Source organism: Trichechus manatus, unplaced genomic scaffold (assembly GCF_000243295.1).
Source record: "Trichechus manatus latirostris isolate Lorelei unplaced genomic scaffold, TriManLat1.0 scaffold00340, whole genome shotgun sequence".
NCBI lineage: Eukaryota > Metazoa > Chordata > Mammalia > Sirenia > Trichechidae > Trichechus > Trichechus manatus.
Window position 1 is genome coordinate 441,553 of NW_004444276.1, and position 16,438 is coordinate 457,990.

The 16,438-nt window shown below is 42.6% G+C and overlaps 2 protein-coding genes across 2 annotated transcripts in view; one reads left to right on the forward strand and one right to left on the reverse strand.

Annotated features, from left to right (window-relative positions):
• Positions 1 to 473: 473 nt before the first annotated feature.
• F8 (coagulation factor VIII) overlaps positions 474 to 16,438 on the reverse strand; it is a 134,027-nt gene continuing 118,062 nt past the window's right edge. Inside the window, exons 23-26 of the mRNA XM_004390882.3 lie at positions 12,201 to 12,345; positions 11,670 to 11,818; positions 10,667 to 10,843; positions 474 to 1,152 (exon numbers count right to left, since the gene is read on the reverse strand). Of these exons, the coding sequence (XP_004390939.1) occupies positions 997 to 1,152; positions 10,667 to 10,843; positions 11,670 to 11,818; positions 12,201 to 12,345 (627 nt within the window). The 3' untranslated portion in view covers positions 474 to 996. The remainder of the gene's footprint in view (positions 1,153 to 10,666; positions 10,844 to 11,669; positions 11,819 to 12,200; positions 12,346 to 16,438) is intronic.
• Positions 14,823 to 15,210, forward strand: LOC105756982 (histone H2A-Bbd type 2/3). The gene has a single exon (XM_012559857.2). The coding sequence runs from the start codon at positions 14,823 to 14,825 to the stop codon at positions 15,171 to 15,173; it is 351 nt and encodes a 116-aa protein (XP_012415311.1). The 3' UTR covers positions 15,174 to 15,210.

Consider the following 16,438-nt stretch of genomic DNA (forward strand, 5'->3'; position numbering starts at 1 on the left):
GTTACATTTTTGTTGCATTGTTTCAACAGAAAATTAGGAGACGGAGGGAGTAAAATAATTGCATTATTAGAATTATAATATTTGTATCTCCTATCCAGGTAGCCATGAATTTTCCTCAGTTTTTCCAGAAATATTAAAAATCTGTTCTTTAGAAGTCTATTATGATCATTACCTTCTTTGGCCACCACAAATTTCAAGAGGACACTGTCATTTTATTTCAAGGTTCCCAGTACTTCCATACACTTAACCTGTTGTATTTCTGTTGGTTAGAATTAAGACCAAATGACTTTATTTCTACATCCTGAGATTAATTTCAGCTCTTTTCAGACCATTCCCCCTTTTAAAAGCTGATGAAATCTATGGACCCTCTTGTCATAAAAACACACTATGCATTCACACATATAATGTTGCATGTAATTTTAGTTTAAGAACACTACTTTTTGAGGTAAGAATGTGCCACTAACAATGCCTCAGTGTGACTGAATAAGATAATTATAACGAGGCGAAAACAGACTTTAATGTAGTAATAGTTCTTACATCTCTCTATTTTACAGATTGACAAATGACTTGCCTTTTGACTTCCAGGCTGTGTTGATAGGACCCCAAAACATGCGGTTAAAGTCTATCTAGTGGAAAAATTCAGCTCAGTTTATTTGGCACCATGTACAGATAACTGAACACAGAAAACTTAGGTAAGAAGTTTGCTTTGTTTCGCTAAAAGGACTTAACTGCATTTCCTTTTCCATCCCTCAGGCGTTGTAACATCCCTTCTGTGCTTGACCAGGATACTAAACAAGTGGGAGTTTTAGTTTAAACGTATAAAGCCTCATCTGAAATGCCTACATCACGAAGGTGTCTCTCCAGCGCATAGCCAATCCTCTGGGCACGTTGGCTAACGTGCCTGGAGAGCCCTGAGTCCCCCCAGGACGACCTGGACTTGGGGCACTGACAGAGAGGGAGAGCGAGGGGACCAGCAGGCGCTGCGGTTGGCTGCCCTCAGTGGTGCTGCTGAGACTGGCAGCCCAGAATCTCCAGCCTCAGGGCAATTTGGTGCATCCAGCTCTGAGGGTAAATTCTAAGGTAGCGGGTCAGCAGTGGGGGGTCTAAAGAGTTCACCACAGGTGTGACGGAGTCTCGATTTCCCTGAAAAACCTGAAGGAGAGAAGACAGCGTTTATTAGTCGTCTGACAGGAAAAAAAAAAAAAAAAATTATACCCACCCCTATTGGCCTCCTATTCTGTCAGTCGCTCCTCCATAGGTCCGCCCCCAACACGGCCCCTCCCCCTCCATGTTGGCAGCCATTATAATGCCCTCAAATCCCTCATGTTTTTCTCATTTCCAATTGGGTAGCCATTGCTCCCAGTGGTCCAGGATTGAACCCTGAGAGGTGACTGGATGGCTCCATGTCAGATACATCTGGGCCTGGGAAAGTGGGTGTGGCATTTAGGATTAAGAGCACCTGCCTGCCTGCTCCAGTGTGCTTTGTATATGAGGTTCCCTCTGCTTGGAATGCTCTTATCCCTTATGTGCCCCCTTCTTTTCTCCTTCGGGTTTCCATGTAAATGTCATCTCTTTAGAGAGCTCTCTCTCAGTGCACACACGCGCACACACACGTGTTTTCCTGAACTATTTGATAGGAAGTGATTTTAAATTTCTGACTCAAAGAGTTTTTAACATCTGTAAATGCTTGTTTAGGGATATCTAATTCAGGTTGGGGTGCTGTGTTACTCCTTTCCTCTGCTTTGCCTGTTTTTTTTTTTTTTTTTTTTTTTTTTGGTGGGGGAAGGGATTTTCATTGGCTGAAGTGCTTCGATTCCCTGTCTTCCCAGTCTTCTTCTGACAGTAATTTTGGGTTTATGTTGTCTGCTATATTAGTCAGCTTTCGCTGTGGTTGAAAACCCCCTCAAAATCTCACTGATTTACAATAAAAATCTATTTTTTTCTCAAGCTACCAGAGGGCTCTTGGTTAGCTGCAGCCCTGCCCCAGGCTGAGGCTCTGTACTATGTGTCTTCTCGTTCTGTTTAGAAGTGGTGTATGTTATGTTTGCTCACATCCCATGGTCAAAGTCAGTCACATGGCCAAGCTCAAAGTCAGCGGGGCTTACAAGGAAGGAGGGAGGAAAAAAATCAAGAACAAACTGCCATCTACCTCCTCTACCATTTTCTATTCATTTCGAACTTTTTTTCTATTGGGGTAAATGTGTATGTAATGTAACATTTGCAATCTCAGCGTTTTTCACGTGTACAATTCAATGACATTCTTCACATGTACAATTCAATGACATTCCTCACACATACAATTCAATGACAATTCAATTCATTCTTCACATGTGCAGTTCAATGACTTGTACAATTCAGGGACATTCAATGACTATTCAATCACATTCAATGTACAGTTCAAGGCTGATGACAGCCATCACCATCATCCACCTCCAAATTTTTCCATCACCCTTAACAGAAGTTCAGTGTCCCATAAGCCATGAATCCCTCCCCACTTCCTCAAGCCCCTGGTAATCACTAACAAACTTAAGCCTGTATACACTTGCCTGTTCTAGATAGTTCACATACGTGGAATCATACGTTTGTCCTTTTGTGATTGACTTATTTCACTGAGCTTCACGTTTCCAAGGTTCATCTATGTCATGGCATGTATCGGAACTTCATTTTTCTTCACAGCTGAGTAATATTCAATTGTATGTACATACCACATTTTGTGTATCCATTCATCCTCTGATGGACATTTAGGTTGTTTCTACCTTTTGGCTACTGTGAATAATGCTGCTATGAATATTTGTGTACACATTTTTGCGTGGACATGTGTTTTCATTTCTCTTGAGTATGTATTTAGAGTGAAATTGTTGGATCATATGAGAGGATTTCTCATATTTTCTTGTTCCCACCATACGAGGTGATTTTTATGTAGGCAGGGATGGGAGGTTTGGGTAGCTTACTAACTTTCCTAGCACAGGTGCACCCTCTACTGTTGACAAAGTGAAATGCATTTCCTTTAACAGGAAGAGATTTTCTGTCTTGTAATTTTTTTTTTGGTTTGTTTTTATAGGACACTTAATTTCCACCATTTGTTTTCTTCTTTCATTCATCACCAAGCCTCCAAGAGATGTATCTCCCTTCATCAGAAGCAGTGCCTTTCCAAGACTGGCACCTCTAGTCCCATATACTTTCAAGACCCTTCCTTTCAATTCCCCCAGAAGTCAGTGCTGCGTGCCATCCAGCTGATCTCAGCCCTAGCCTTAGTATTTCACCACTCGGGGACTCTCTTTCCAGAAGTGATTTGATCTGTGTTCTACCACCACTAGGTCCCACACTGACCTTTCCCCTTTTCTGCACACTGCCTCCTTGACTCTCTCGAAGGTAAGCTCTGCAGTTGGGTCGGCTAGCTTCAGATGCTTATTTCCTACTTACATGTAAATTAAAATGCATAGTATTCTTTGTCTCCTAGTTATTCTATAGGTGGTTTTATTTTCAAACTATGACTTGGAACCAACTCGACGACACCTAACAACAATTTTACATGGTATCTTTTAAAATGTCATTTTTCAACTATTTCTGGCATATAGAAATACAATCTATTTTTGTATATTGATTTTGTATTCAGCAAGCTTACAAAGTCCTTTTATTAATAAAAATTTATCTATAGATTCTTTTGAATTTTCTATGTATAGTATTATATTTTCCACATATAATGAGAGTTTGTTTCATCTTTTCCAATCCTTATACATTTTCTTTTCCTTACCATACTGCACTGCTTAGGATAGCCAATACAGTTTTTAATAAAGGTGGATATGGTCGATTAAAGAGGGCTACAAAGTCTCTGACACTCCTCCTGTGGAGTTGTTAGGTGCTGTCGAGTTGGTTCCAACTCATAGCGACCCTGTGTACAACAGAACAAAACACTGCCCAGTTCTGTGCCATCCTCACAACGTTGCTATGTTTGAGCCCATTGTTGCAGCCACCGTGTCCATCCATCTCGTTGAGGGTCTTCCTCTTTTTTGCTGACCCTCTACTTTACCAAGCATGATGTCCTTCTGCAGGGACTGGTCTCTCCTGATAATATGTCTAAATTATGTGAGATGAAGTCTCACCATCCTTGCTTCTAAGGAGCATTCTGGCTGTACTTCTTCCAAGACAGATTTATTCGTTCTTTCGGCAGTCCATGGGATATTCAATATTCTTCGCCAACACCACAATTCAAAGGCATCAATTCTTCTTTGGTCTTCCGTATTCATTATCTAGCCCTCCTATGCATACGAGACAATTGAAAATACCATGGGTTGGGTCAGGTGTACCTTAGTCCTCAAAGTGACACCTTTGCCTTTTAACACTTTAAAGAGGTCTTTTGCTGCAGATTTGCCCAATACAATGCGTCATTTGATTTCTTGACTACTGCTGCCATGGGCGTTGATTGTGGACCCAGGTAAAATGAAATCCTTGACAACTTCATATGATTTTCTCCATTTGTCATGATGATGTTGCTTATCGGTCCAGTTGTGAGGATTTTTGTTTTCTTTATGTTGAGGTGTAATCCGTACTGAAGGCTATAGTCTGATCTTCATCAATAAGTGCTTCAAGTCCTTCTTCACTTTCAGCAAACAAGGTTGTGTCATCTGCATATGGCAGGTTGTTAATGAGTCTCCCTCCAATCCTCATTCCCATTCTTCTTCATATAGTCCAGCTTCTCCGATTATTTGCTCAGCATACAGATTGAATAGGTATGGTGAAAGGATGCAACCCTGACGCACATCTTTCCTGACTTTAAACCACGCAGTATCCCCTTGTTCTGTTCAAACAACTGCCTCTTGGTCTACGTGCAGGTTCCTCATGAGTATAATTAATACACCCATGGAGTAGTGGGTCTATTTTACTTCCTTCTAAATCCGGGCTGGCCTTTGACTCTTTTGACGAATTAAGTATGGCAGAAGTGACACTATACTACTGACTTCAAGGCTTGGCCTTTAAGATTACGAGAACTGGCAGCTTCCACGTTTGTTTCTTGGACTCGAGTTCTTAAGTAAGATCACCATGCTCTGAGAAGCTCAAGACATGTGGAGAGGCCCTGAAGGCTGACACATCATGTGGTTAGAAAGGTCAAGGAACACCAAGACGCCAGATATCTGAGTGAAGAAGCCACCTAGGAAATGGATTCACTGCTCCCACTGACACCACATAGATCAGAGGCAAACCAGCCAGCCAATTGATTCCTAAATTGCTGGTCCACAAAATTGTGAGCACGTTTTGGGGTAGTTTGTTATGTAGCAATAGATAATCAGTACAGTGTCTTATAGCAATAAGACAAGGGCATCCTTCTCTTATACTCAGTATCAAATGGAAAGCTTTCTATGTTTCACTATCAATATATTTCCTGTAAGATTTTTGTAAATATCCTTTATTAGATTAAACAGTTTCTCTTTTAGTTCTAGTTTGCTAATTGTGTCATCAGGAACAGATGTTGAATTTTATAAAATGATTTTTTAGCATGTATTGATTATATAATCCTTCAGTATGTTAACATGATGGATTATATATTAATTTCTAATGTTACTCCAACCTTGTGTCCCCTAGGATAAATCAAACTTGGATCCATATTGCTAATATTTTATTTGGGATCTATTTTCATAAATAAAATTAGCCTATTATTTTCATCATAAAAAGAGTTGGATAATGTACAATCTTTTTCCATTTTCTGTAAGAATATTTGTAAAAAAATTTTTTTATTATTTCTGTCTTGAAAATCTGGTAGAACATTTGGTGTACCCATCTGGATCTGGAGTTTCTTTGTGAGAATATTTTTAAATACTGATTCAATTTCTCAAAGGCTATAGGAGCTTTAAGGTTTTTTATTCCTTCTTGAGTAAATTATATTTCCTAAAACAAACGATCCTAAAATTCACATGGAATTTCAAGGGAGCCCAAATAGCCAAACCAATCTTGATTTAAAAAAAGAACACAGCTGGAGGACTTACACTTCCCAATTTCAAAACTTACAACAAAGCTACAATAATCAAAGCAGTATGGTACTGGCATAAGGATAAACATATTGAACAATGGAACAGAATTGAGAGTCCAGAAATAGACCCATTCATCTATGGTCCATTGCTTTTCAAGAAAGGTATATGACTATTCAATGGGGGAAAGAATAGTCTTTTCAACAAATGATGCTGGGACCAACTGGATATCTACTTGCAAATGAATTAAGCTGGACCCTTACCTCACACCATATATACAATTTAACTCAAAATGAATCAAAGACCTGTGTGTGTGTGTGTGTGTGTGTGTGTGTCTGAGTTTATCCTACATGGAGTTAGTTGAGCTTCTTGGGTTTGTAGATTCATATCTTTCATCAAATTTGGGAAGTTTTTGGCCATTATTTCTTCAAATATTCTTTCTTCCCCTTTCTTTCTGGGACTCTCATTATGCCTATGTTGGTACACTCGATGGTGTCCCACAGGTCCCTTAGTCTCTGTTCATTTTTCTTTTTGCTCCTCAAACTAGATAATTTCAATCGACCTATCTTCAAGTTCACTGATTCTTTCTTCTGCCTGCTCAGATCTGGTCTTGATCCCGCCCTTAGTGAACTTTTCATATACTTTTTAACGCCATAATTTATATTTGGTTCCTTTTTATAAATTCTGTCTCTTTGTTTATATTCTCTATTTGCTGAGACATCATTCTCCTGGTTTCCTTTAGTCTTTGTCCATGGTTTGCATGATCCTTTTAAGCCTATTTAAGACAGTTGATTTAAAGTCTTTGTCTAGTAAGTCCAACGTCTGGGCTTCCTCAGGAACATTTTCTATATATTTCTTTTTTTTTTTCCTGTGAATGACTCATACTTTCTTGTTTCTTTGCCTGCCTTGATTTTGTTGTTGAAAACTGAACATTTGGAATATTATAATGTGGTAAGTCTGGAAATCAGATATTCTCACCTTCCTAGGGTTTGTTGTTGTTTCTTGTTATGGGTTGTATTGTTTGTTTCTTTAGTGACTTATCTAAACTATTTTTATATAGAAAGTATTTGTGTTTGTGTGTGTGTGTGTGTGTGTGTGTGTGTGCTCACTGAAGTCTCTGTTCCATTATCTTGGTGGTCAGCTAGAGATTTGACAGAGATTTCCTTAAATGTCAATATTTAGCATCGTCTTTCTTCATAAAGAACTCCCCTGGTTGTTAAGTTTTTAAATTAGACTCCAGAGTTCTGAAAATATTGATTCTAGGAGTTTTTGGCAGCTACTATTGTAGCTTTGGTGGAGAGATGGATATTTGGAGTTCTTTCGTCTACTATTTTTGATGAGATCACTCCCTCTGGCTTCTGTATAAAAATTTTTTTTTTTGGCCTTTGATTTTCTGCCATTTCACTATAATGTGACTAGTTATACACTTTCTTTTATTTATCTTGATTGGGATATGCTTGGCTTCTTGAATTTGTGCATTGATATTGTCCTTCAGTTCTGGAAACTTCACAGCCCTTATCCTTTCAGTCTGGGACACCAGGGATACCTATGTTAAACTTTATCTCTGTATCTTCTATGTCTCCTAATTTCTATCCTGTATTTTTCATCTTTTGTGCTACATCATGGGGAATTTCTTCAGATGTATCTTCCAATTGATTAAATTTCTCTTCAGCTGTGCCTAATCTGCTATTTAAATAAATCTTTGACTTTTAAACTTCAACAATTACATTGTTGATTTCTAAAAGTTCTTGTTTTCAAAATTGCCTAATAATTTTGGATGATATGTCATTTATTTTATGTTTCTATGTTTTCTTGGTTTAAACATGCATAATTATTTGATGTTATATATCTGATAATGTCAATATCTGATGTTCTTCAGATTCAAAATCTGCATTGGTTGTTTCTGCTCATTTGTACTCAAGATGACTTATTATCTTGCATTTTTGCTGATCTATGTTTATGATCTTATATATGTTTGATATTAATATGCAGAAATCCTGGAGGCCTAAACTGGGGATGCTTTCCTCCAGAATGGATTTGAGAATACTTCTTTCAGATGCCAAGGAGTGCTACTAATCTGGAACCACTTTAGCTCCCTTCTGGGGTTCCTGACTTAATGCAGAAGTCTCAGGTTCAGTTATCCTTGCATTATTTTCAAGGCTTAGTCTCCCACTAACAATACTAATATAGGTATTTTCCCTCAGTGACGGTCCTACCTTTTACATTTCCTCACTTCCCACCTGTCCCTGCTCTGACTTAAGCCCATTAGTTTTCATTGAAAGCACATGGTTTTTTTGTGTTGGTGGTGGAGAGGCTGGAGATTCCCCTCTCTTCATTTGAGCGCAGCAAAGTATTAAGAAGTATGTCCTGTCAGTGATATAGCCTTTTTAAAATTGGAATTTCCTTTAGAATATCTATTGTCTAGATTCTAGTCCACCAAACTTCTAGAAGCAGAAGTTCTTAATCCAGTCTTGAGGGATCAGGGAATTCTTCTTGGGGAAAATAATGTGTATCTGAGTCTTGAAGAATGAGCCAGATGAAAGGGGCAGTGGGAGGTAGGTAGAAAAATGTTTTAGGTAGAAGGACCAGTATGCATAAAAGCCTGGTGTGAGAAAGAACATTCTGTATTTGGGGACCTAGGAGTCTGTTAGTATGACTGGAGCTTAGACAGCATAGGGGCAAGGGGAAGAGACTTTGCTAGAGAGGTTGGTACAGGACACACTACGGTTAATTCTTGGTGAAAAAGAAGATATAAAAAAGCATACCGATGAGTTATTCCTTCTGTTTATGGTGACTGGAAATTTGACATCAACTAAGGGTAATGGTTGTACAACATAATTAACGTACTTGATATCACTAAGCTGTACACCTGAAAAAAGTTGAATCGGCAAATGTTGTGTTATATTTTTACAACAACAACAACAAAAGAGCAGCTGTTGATACTGGTTACATACAACCAAACATCTCATGGGATTTGTTTTCTAGGTTCAGAGGTTTAGGATCATGGTTCATGGGACATCCCAGTCAATTGTCCTAATATTGCTTTAGTGTTTCTGTTCTACCTCCTAGTTGACTGTGTAGTGCCTGGGGTCTTAAAAGCTTGTGAGTAGCCATCCAAGGTACAACAATTTGCCTTCATTTTCTTGGAGAATCAGAGGAAGAAGAAGAGTCAGGAACTGGAGGAGGAACTGGAATGTGTGTCTAATTGCCTTCATGAACAACTGCCTCCTTTGCATTGAGACCAGAACAACTGGATGGTGCCTGGCTACCATTACAGAACATTTTAATCAAAGAGTCTATAGAAGACTCCTGATCAAAAGGGGGGAAAATGGAACAGAATTTCAAATTCTCATGGACTCCAGACTTTCTGGAGCCATGGAGGCTAGATGAAGTCCTGAAACTATTGCCCTGAGATAATCTTTAAACCTTAAATCAAAAATATCCCCTGAAGTCTTCTTAAAACCAAACAATAGTTTAGCTTATTTAGTAAAGCATGTTTGCCTTGAGCATTGTGCTCTTTTAAGGAATTATTGATACGTGATCAAATTGACAACAGAAACTTGAAGGGTTAGATGAGATGCTTAGGGGGCAATGAGTTTATGTTAATGGTGATAGGATAATTTGGAAAAGGATAGTGAGAATGGTCGCACAACTTGAAGAACATAATCAATGTCACTGAATTGTACATGTAGAACTGGTTGAACTAGTGTATGTTGTGTTGTGTATATTTTCACCAAAATGATAATAATTTAAAAAGCTGCTAACAGCAAAAAAAAAAAAAAAAAAAAAAAAAGACGAGCTATTCCTTGGGATAGCACGATTTTATGTCATGGTTTCTAATAAGCATAATTTGATTTGTTGACTTTCCCAGCTGCTATGGATTGAATTGTGTTCTCCAAAAAGTTATGCTGAAGTCCTAACTCCTGTACCTGTAAATATGACCCTGTTTAGAAATAAGAGTTTCCTTTTGTTATGTTAATGAGGCCATACCTCATCATGAGGTCACACCTCATAGGAGTAGGATGGGTCCTAAACCTAATCCTTCTGAGTGGTGTCGTATAAAAAGAGCAGGATAAACACAGATACACACACTCAGGGGGAGATGCCATATGAAGATGGAGGCAGATGAACCTACAAGCCCAGGAATGTCAAGTTACTTGAAGCTGAAAGAGACAAGGAAGGACCTTCCCCTAGAGCTGATGCCCTGAATTTGGACTTCTAGCCTCCATAACTCTGAGGAAATAATTTTTTTGTTCTTTAAAGCTACCTACTTTTGGTATATTTTGTTATGACAGCACTAGGAAACCAAGACACCAGCAAACCCAGATCAAGAATGAAGATTGTCTGGCTTTCTAAAGTTAAAGGTCAATGAGGCTTGGAAATCTAGGTTGCTAATGAGGATATAGGCATCACTGAGCACTTGGCAAATAACTCTCATTCTTCACTCCTCAGATTCTTGCCATCATCCTGGATGACATCAATATCTATGATGTCAACTTATGGCCCTACTTTGCCCTTTTCCTGGGATGATATCATTTTGCTTAGAGTCACTGTGTCCTCCCAGAATGCCTTTCACAGTGTTCTGCTACTACAGGCACTCAGTAAATATTACCCTGAAACTCTAGTCAAATATCATCCTTATTATGTTACTAGATCTCAAGCTCTAGGAGAGGTTTTATGTTTCTGCTATGAGACGAGCATACCTTTACTTTGTCATTCTGAAGAAAGAGAGTCCAGTGATGGCCATCTTGACTGCTGGAGATGAGGAACTCCTTTACATACATGCTGGTAAGGAGAGATTTTGCCCCCTGGGTGGTAATTCCTGTGACTTTCATTGTCTTCTGGAAGTCCACTTGCAGCCACTCTTTTGGACTATTTACCTGAGGAAGTGAGTGTCGGACTAGTATCTTACTGGTCACAATTTGCTGACCCCAAATCCCTTCTCCTTAACCCTATCCTGGCACTTATAATTCTGCGTTTTAATGGCCTGTTTATTTGTCAGTCTCCCCTATTATACTCTAAGCAACTTGAGAGCAGGAGTTTTGCATGATTCATCTTTATATCCCCAGGGTCAACCACTTAATAGGTGCCCAGTAAATGTTTTCTGAATGAATATATGAGCCATATAGTAAGTCATAATCTACCCAGCAAAAATATATTCATAGTGACTAGAGTATAAAAAGTTTGGCAATGTGGTATACCACCTGTTTTGTTTAAAATAAGTCCCTGGAGGAGCAGAGCCAATTAGCTCCGTTCATCTCCAATAGCTGCTCAGTAATTGAAAATCACAAATTGGATGGTTCTGGAAAAGACCTGTGTCCAATGCACTGTACATGGTTGTGACCCTTTCCTTCACAGAACCGAGAAACTGAGGAAAAAAGCTAGTGTTGCTATTTCTCCATACGACCGGACTTAAGCTACAACAGTTCTTTGGCAGATCTTAGCCCAGTACTGGATATAGAGATTCTTCTTCCAGGAGGTTCAATCAGGGATCATTTCCCCAGTGAATGCTGTGTGAAATCACACAACACATCTAATAATGCCCGTAGGATTTTCTGCCTAGAGTCAACCTTCCTTGACACTCCTTCTGGAAACAACCAGTTGACAGAAATGGCTCTGAAGAAATGGTCAAGGGCTTTCCCTGTTCCTCCCCAACCACTACTCCCTGATCTGAACTAGTAAAATAGCAGATCTGTTGCCTCTTACCTGTGGTCTCCAGGCATTGATCCGCCCCTGGAGGTGAAGTCGAGCTTGTGAAGGAGCCCAGGTGGCAAATATATTGGTGAAGTAGGATGAGGCAGTAATCTGTGCATCTGATATTGCTTTACTCTCCATTCCCAGTGGCATGCTACAACCTCAAAGAAATGAAAGGAAAATGCCATCACAAAGACCCGCTGCAGCCTAGATTCATTCTAGGGCTACTGTCATCATGATGCCATTTCTCAGGTATTTACTTTTGCACATATTCTATTATTGTTAACATGCCCCGTTTTCTGCTCAGCTCTGCTCGGTTCTCTTTGACTTTTATTTGCCTTGTTGATAGCAGTGTAAGAGGTGGCTGCCCCTGGGGTTCCCATGGTTCGGGTGACCAAGTCATGGGTTTACCCAGAACTTTCCTGGTTTTAGCACTGGTATTTTCTAGTCCTGGGAAACTCCTTAGTCCTGGGCTAACTGGGATGGCTGGGCACCCTACCCACAGTGGGGAGAGGAAAGGACACGGGATGGCTCGGCACTTACTGTTTAAATCACAGCCCATCAACTCCATACGAAGAGTGCTGCGGATGCTGTGATGTGTTGGGTGCAAGCGGATGTACTGAGCAATAATCGGAGGGTTAAAACTATTGTGTTTTATCCCCGATGAATCCACATTACCGAAGAAGACCTACAGAGAGGGATTAGGACAAATACACAGAAAATGAAGACAGAGTGAAAAGCAATGCCTTCCCAATCATATCTTCCTTTTACTTTTGCTTTGGGCATGTCTCAGCAGCATTTAACACCCAAACAAAACCATTCTGGTTAGAATACTAGGATCGTATACATGAAGGAGCAAAGCACCAAGAAGAGTAGAACAAGGGGGATTAGGTCTGGGGCAGGTGAAGTAGTTTTCTACTTTGGGTTCCTATAAAAGACTCATAGAAGTTGAGGAAGCTCTTTAGGGTTTTGCGACTCCAGTGTGGTCCAGAGACCAGCAGCATCAGCATCACCTGAGGGCTAATAGGATATGCAGTATCTCGGGCCCATCCCAGATCCACTGACTAGAAACTCCATTTTGACAAGCTCCCCAAATGAAGCATTGGCTTGGAGCAAGTCGTCTCAGAATTATCTCCCAAACATGTGCAAGTGTGCATGCATGCATGTGCGCATGTGTGTATGAACTGTGGGGCATTGATTAACAATCCATTGCATATAAATTCATGAAACACGTGTTAGTCTCCAACGTGGGGTTTAGGACCTTGACATGTCTAGGATCTGGAGAAAAACATATGATATATTCAGGGAAGGGAACAAATTTTGAGAAATATGGTATTAATGCCAATTCAGAAAGCCTAGATATAAACCATGGCATATCATATAAGGAAAGTTGGAAATCAGAGCTCTCCTAGAACACCTGGGAATCTGTATCTGTTTCAGTGCTCTAAAATAGGCATTAACTTAGGTCTCTTTTGTGATCACACACCAGAGTAATAGTATCATGGGGAATTTTAAAAAATTGTCCTGCCATGTAACAATTCTTTTTCTTCCTATGGAATAGAAAACAGTAATAAATTTATAGCATTATTCTTGGAAGAAGTACAGCCAGAGTGCTCCTTGGAAGCGAGGACAGCAAGACTTCATCTCACGTACTTTGGACACGTTATCAGGAGGGACCAGTTCCTGGAGAAGGACATCATGCTTGGTAAAGTGGAGGGTCAGAGAAAAAGAGGAAGACCCTAAACAAGATGGATTGACACAGTGGCTGCAACAATGGGCTCAAGCATAACAACAATTGTGAGGATGGTGTGGGATCCAGCAGTGTTTCGTTTTGTTGTACATACGGTCGCTATGAGTCAGAACCGTCTCGACAGCACCTAACAACAACTTATACTAAAAATCACAGCATTCTTCAGTAAACATACCTACAGTTTGGGTTAAGATCAAATTAATAACATATACAAATCACCAACATTTGTTTAAAGATTCACCACGTGCTCTTTTATCTACATATGGGGAAATCTGACCTTTTATTTATGCCTTTTAGACTTGATCCTTGCAAGAGCTAATGTGATTAAACCCCAGGGAACAAATTCATCAGCCTTCTATACAGCCCCCTGTACTTGAAGAAAAATGTTAGTTGTTGTCGAGTTGGCTCCAAGTCTTGGCCACCTTATGTGTAACAGAACAAAATGTTGCCTGGTCCTGCATCCTTTTGCAATTTTCTACCTCTGAGTCTTTGTATCTGTCTCCACGTCTTGGTTTCCTCCCGCCCACCCCTGCCTCTCTGCAAGTTGAAACAAACCCTAAGCATCCTCTTAGTTTCAACTCGAGTACCACCTAATTCCGTGAAGCCTTTGCTGATTGGCCTTGTTTGTTGAGATCTTTTTTCCCTGGAACCCACAGAGCAGTCTACACCTTATATATGGCATGTTTCTTGTTCTATAGGCATTTTCATACCTCATTAATTCTCCTTGGAGCCCTGGTGGCACAGTGGTTAAGAGCTACGGCTGCTAACCCAAAGGTCGGCAGTTGGAATCCACCAGCGGGCTCCTTGGAAACCCTACGCAGCAGTTCTACTCTGTCCTATAGGGTTGCTATGAATAGGAATTGACTCCATGGCAAGGTTTTTTTTTTTTTTCTTTTTTTTTCCCAAAAATTCAGACACACTCAATGATTCAGCGTGCTTCCATTAATGAAAACACACGGTATCAACAAAAAATTCAAAGCAGAAAATAATTGGGCCACCCATTAAGGTACACGGGATGATGAAAAGGTTCTGGCATTAGAAAGTGGTGCGGGTTGCACGACACGCGGCTTGTACCGTCCGCCGTCTGGTGTCCCACGCGCAGGTCAAGTGGCAAGGCAGAGTTCCCCCCAAAGGAAGGGTCAGTGATGACAGTGACCCTTCCGGGCCCAGGGGGAAGCCAGTGACGTCACGCAGGCCACGTGTCACAAAGGCTGCCCCCCAGACCAGAGAGGGGTTGGTCTGCGGGCGCGAGGAGGAGACGGTGGCGCGAGCGCGCCGAGGCGTCCGTCCGTTGTGAGAGGCCGGTGGCGGCGGTGGCGGTGGCAGCGGCAGCAGCAGCAGCAGCAGCAGCAGCAGCAGCAGCTGGACGGACGGGCTAGGCGCGCCGGAGAAGTCACAGCAGTGAAACGAACCTCATGTCCAGTCACCCTCGTCGTCGTGATGATGGAAGGTCCTCCCGTCGCCAGAGGCGGACCCGCTCTCGCAGCGCCCTAGGCGAGCTGACCTTCTCCGTGGGCCACGTAGAGCGCCTGCTGCGGGAGGGCCACTACGCTCAGCGCCTGAGTTCGTCGGCTCCCGTGTTTCTGGCGGCCATCCTCGAGTACCTGACGGCCAAGGTCCTGGAGCTGGCGGGCATGGAGGCCCAGAAGAGCGGCAGGAGGCGCATCACACCCGAGCTGGTGGACATGGCCGTGCACAACAACGCTCTGCTCAGCGGCTTCTTCGGGACCACCACCATCTCCCAGGTGGCCCCGGCCCGCGAGTGAGGGGCCCGGGCACAGCCTGCGCTGCCCACAGCCCACACCCCACACAGCCCACACAACCCACACAGCGCACAGCGCACAGCCCACAGCCGGGGAGGCCCGGGTTCGGCCTCCTGGGCAGCCTCTGTTCAGTTCTTTAATAAAGTGTTTTCCGAAACCTTGGGTGTGCGTGAGTCCCTTTGTGGCCGGCCGGTGGCCGTGAGGCCTGCATGTGGAGACCCCCACAGGGACATGGCTGGAACGGAGCGGGGGCAGTGGTGGCCTGGGCGGGGGCTTGACTCGGGGGCTTCAGAGACTGAGGGCCAGTGTCTCCTGGCGACGGTGCGGGGAAGGGGCCCGGGGGTGGGAGGTGCAGAAGACACCCCTCACGGCCTCTGAGGACAGAGGTCAAGGCCTGGGGGCCCCCTGGCAGGGCAAAGTCCCCAGGATGGGGGGTGCCCATTGTGGTGGAGCTGAACACCATGGCTGCTGCGCCCAAGGCTTTATTCAGAGGAGGCAGGCCTAAGGGCCACAGGGGCAGGGTGGAGAGGGGGGACATAGCGGTGGGCAGGGACTTCCAAGGGGCAGGGGCGATATTGAGGAGACACACGGGGGGAACAGTAAAGGAAAGCATGAAAAAGGAACAGTGGTCATGCAGGATCACTTTAGTTGGAGTCCATTAATTTTGAGCCGCCTAATGGGTTTAGGGAGCCCTGGTGGCGCCGTGGTTAAGAACTCAGCTGCTGAAGATGGAGGAGTAGTCAGATGCTTCCGGTGGACCCTCGTACAACAAAGAGTCAAAAAAAAAAAACAAGTGATTCCATTATATAGGGCAATCTGGGAGCCCTGAACATCAAAGACAGAGTTGAGGAACCGGACCGAGTGGCAGGGGGAGGGAGAGACGGGTTCGGAAGCAGCGAGGAGTTGCCAGACCTGACCCGGTGAGAGCCAGGCAAGCAGTGGTGCTTGGGAGGCGCGTCTCCTGTACCAGGAGAGACCCAGCACCAGAGAGTCTTCACGGCCACCCAGAACCAGTGAGAAGCAGCCCCGGAACGGCCAAAGATAAGGAATTGCGTACGGCCAACCGCGGGGATCAAAAACACCCGCCTCAGGGAAAAACCTCTCTCCCATTTACCTCCCAGCTCCCTGCTCTGCACTGGGTTCCGGACCAGCTTCAGCAATTGCCCAGTCCCCTGGGCCCAAAGGAGGATCTGTCACACGCCCAGAGCCATTCTCCCTGCCTTGGAGAGTGAACCAATTAACAAACAGAGGGAAGAAATAAACTGCGG

Excerpts from the sequence above, each read along its gene's own strand:
- LOC105756982 (XM_012559857.2), top strand. The coding sequence starts at position 14,823 with ATGTCCAGTCACCCTCGTCGTCGTGATGATGGAAGGTCCTCCCGTCGC.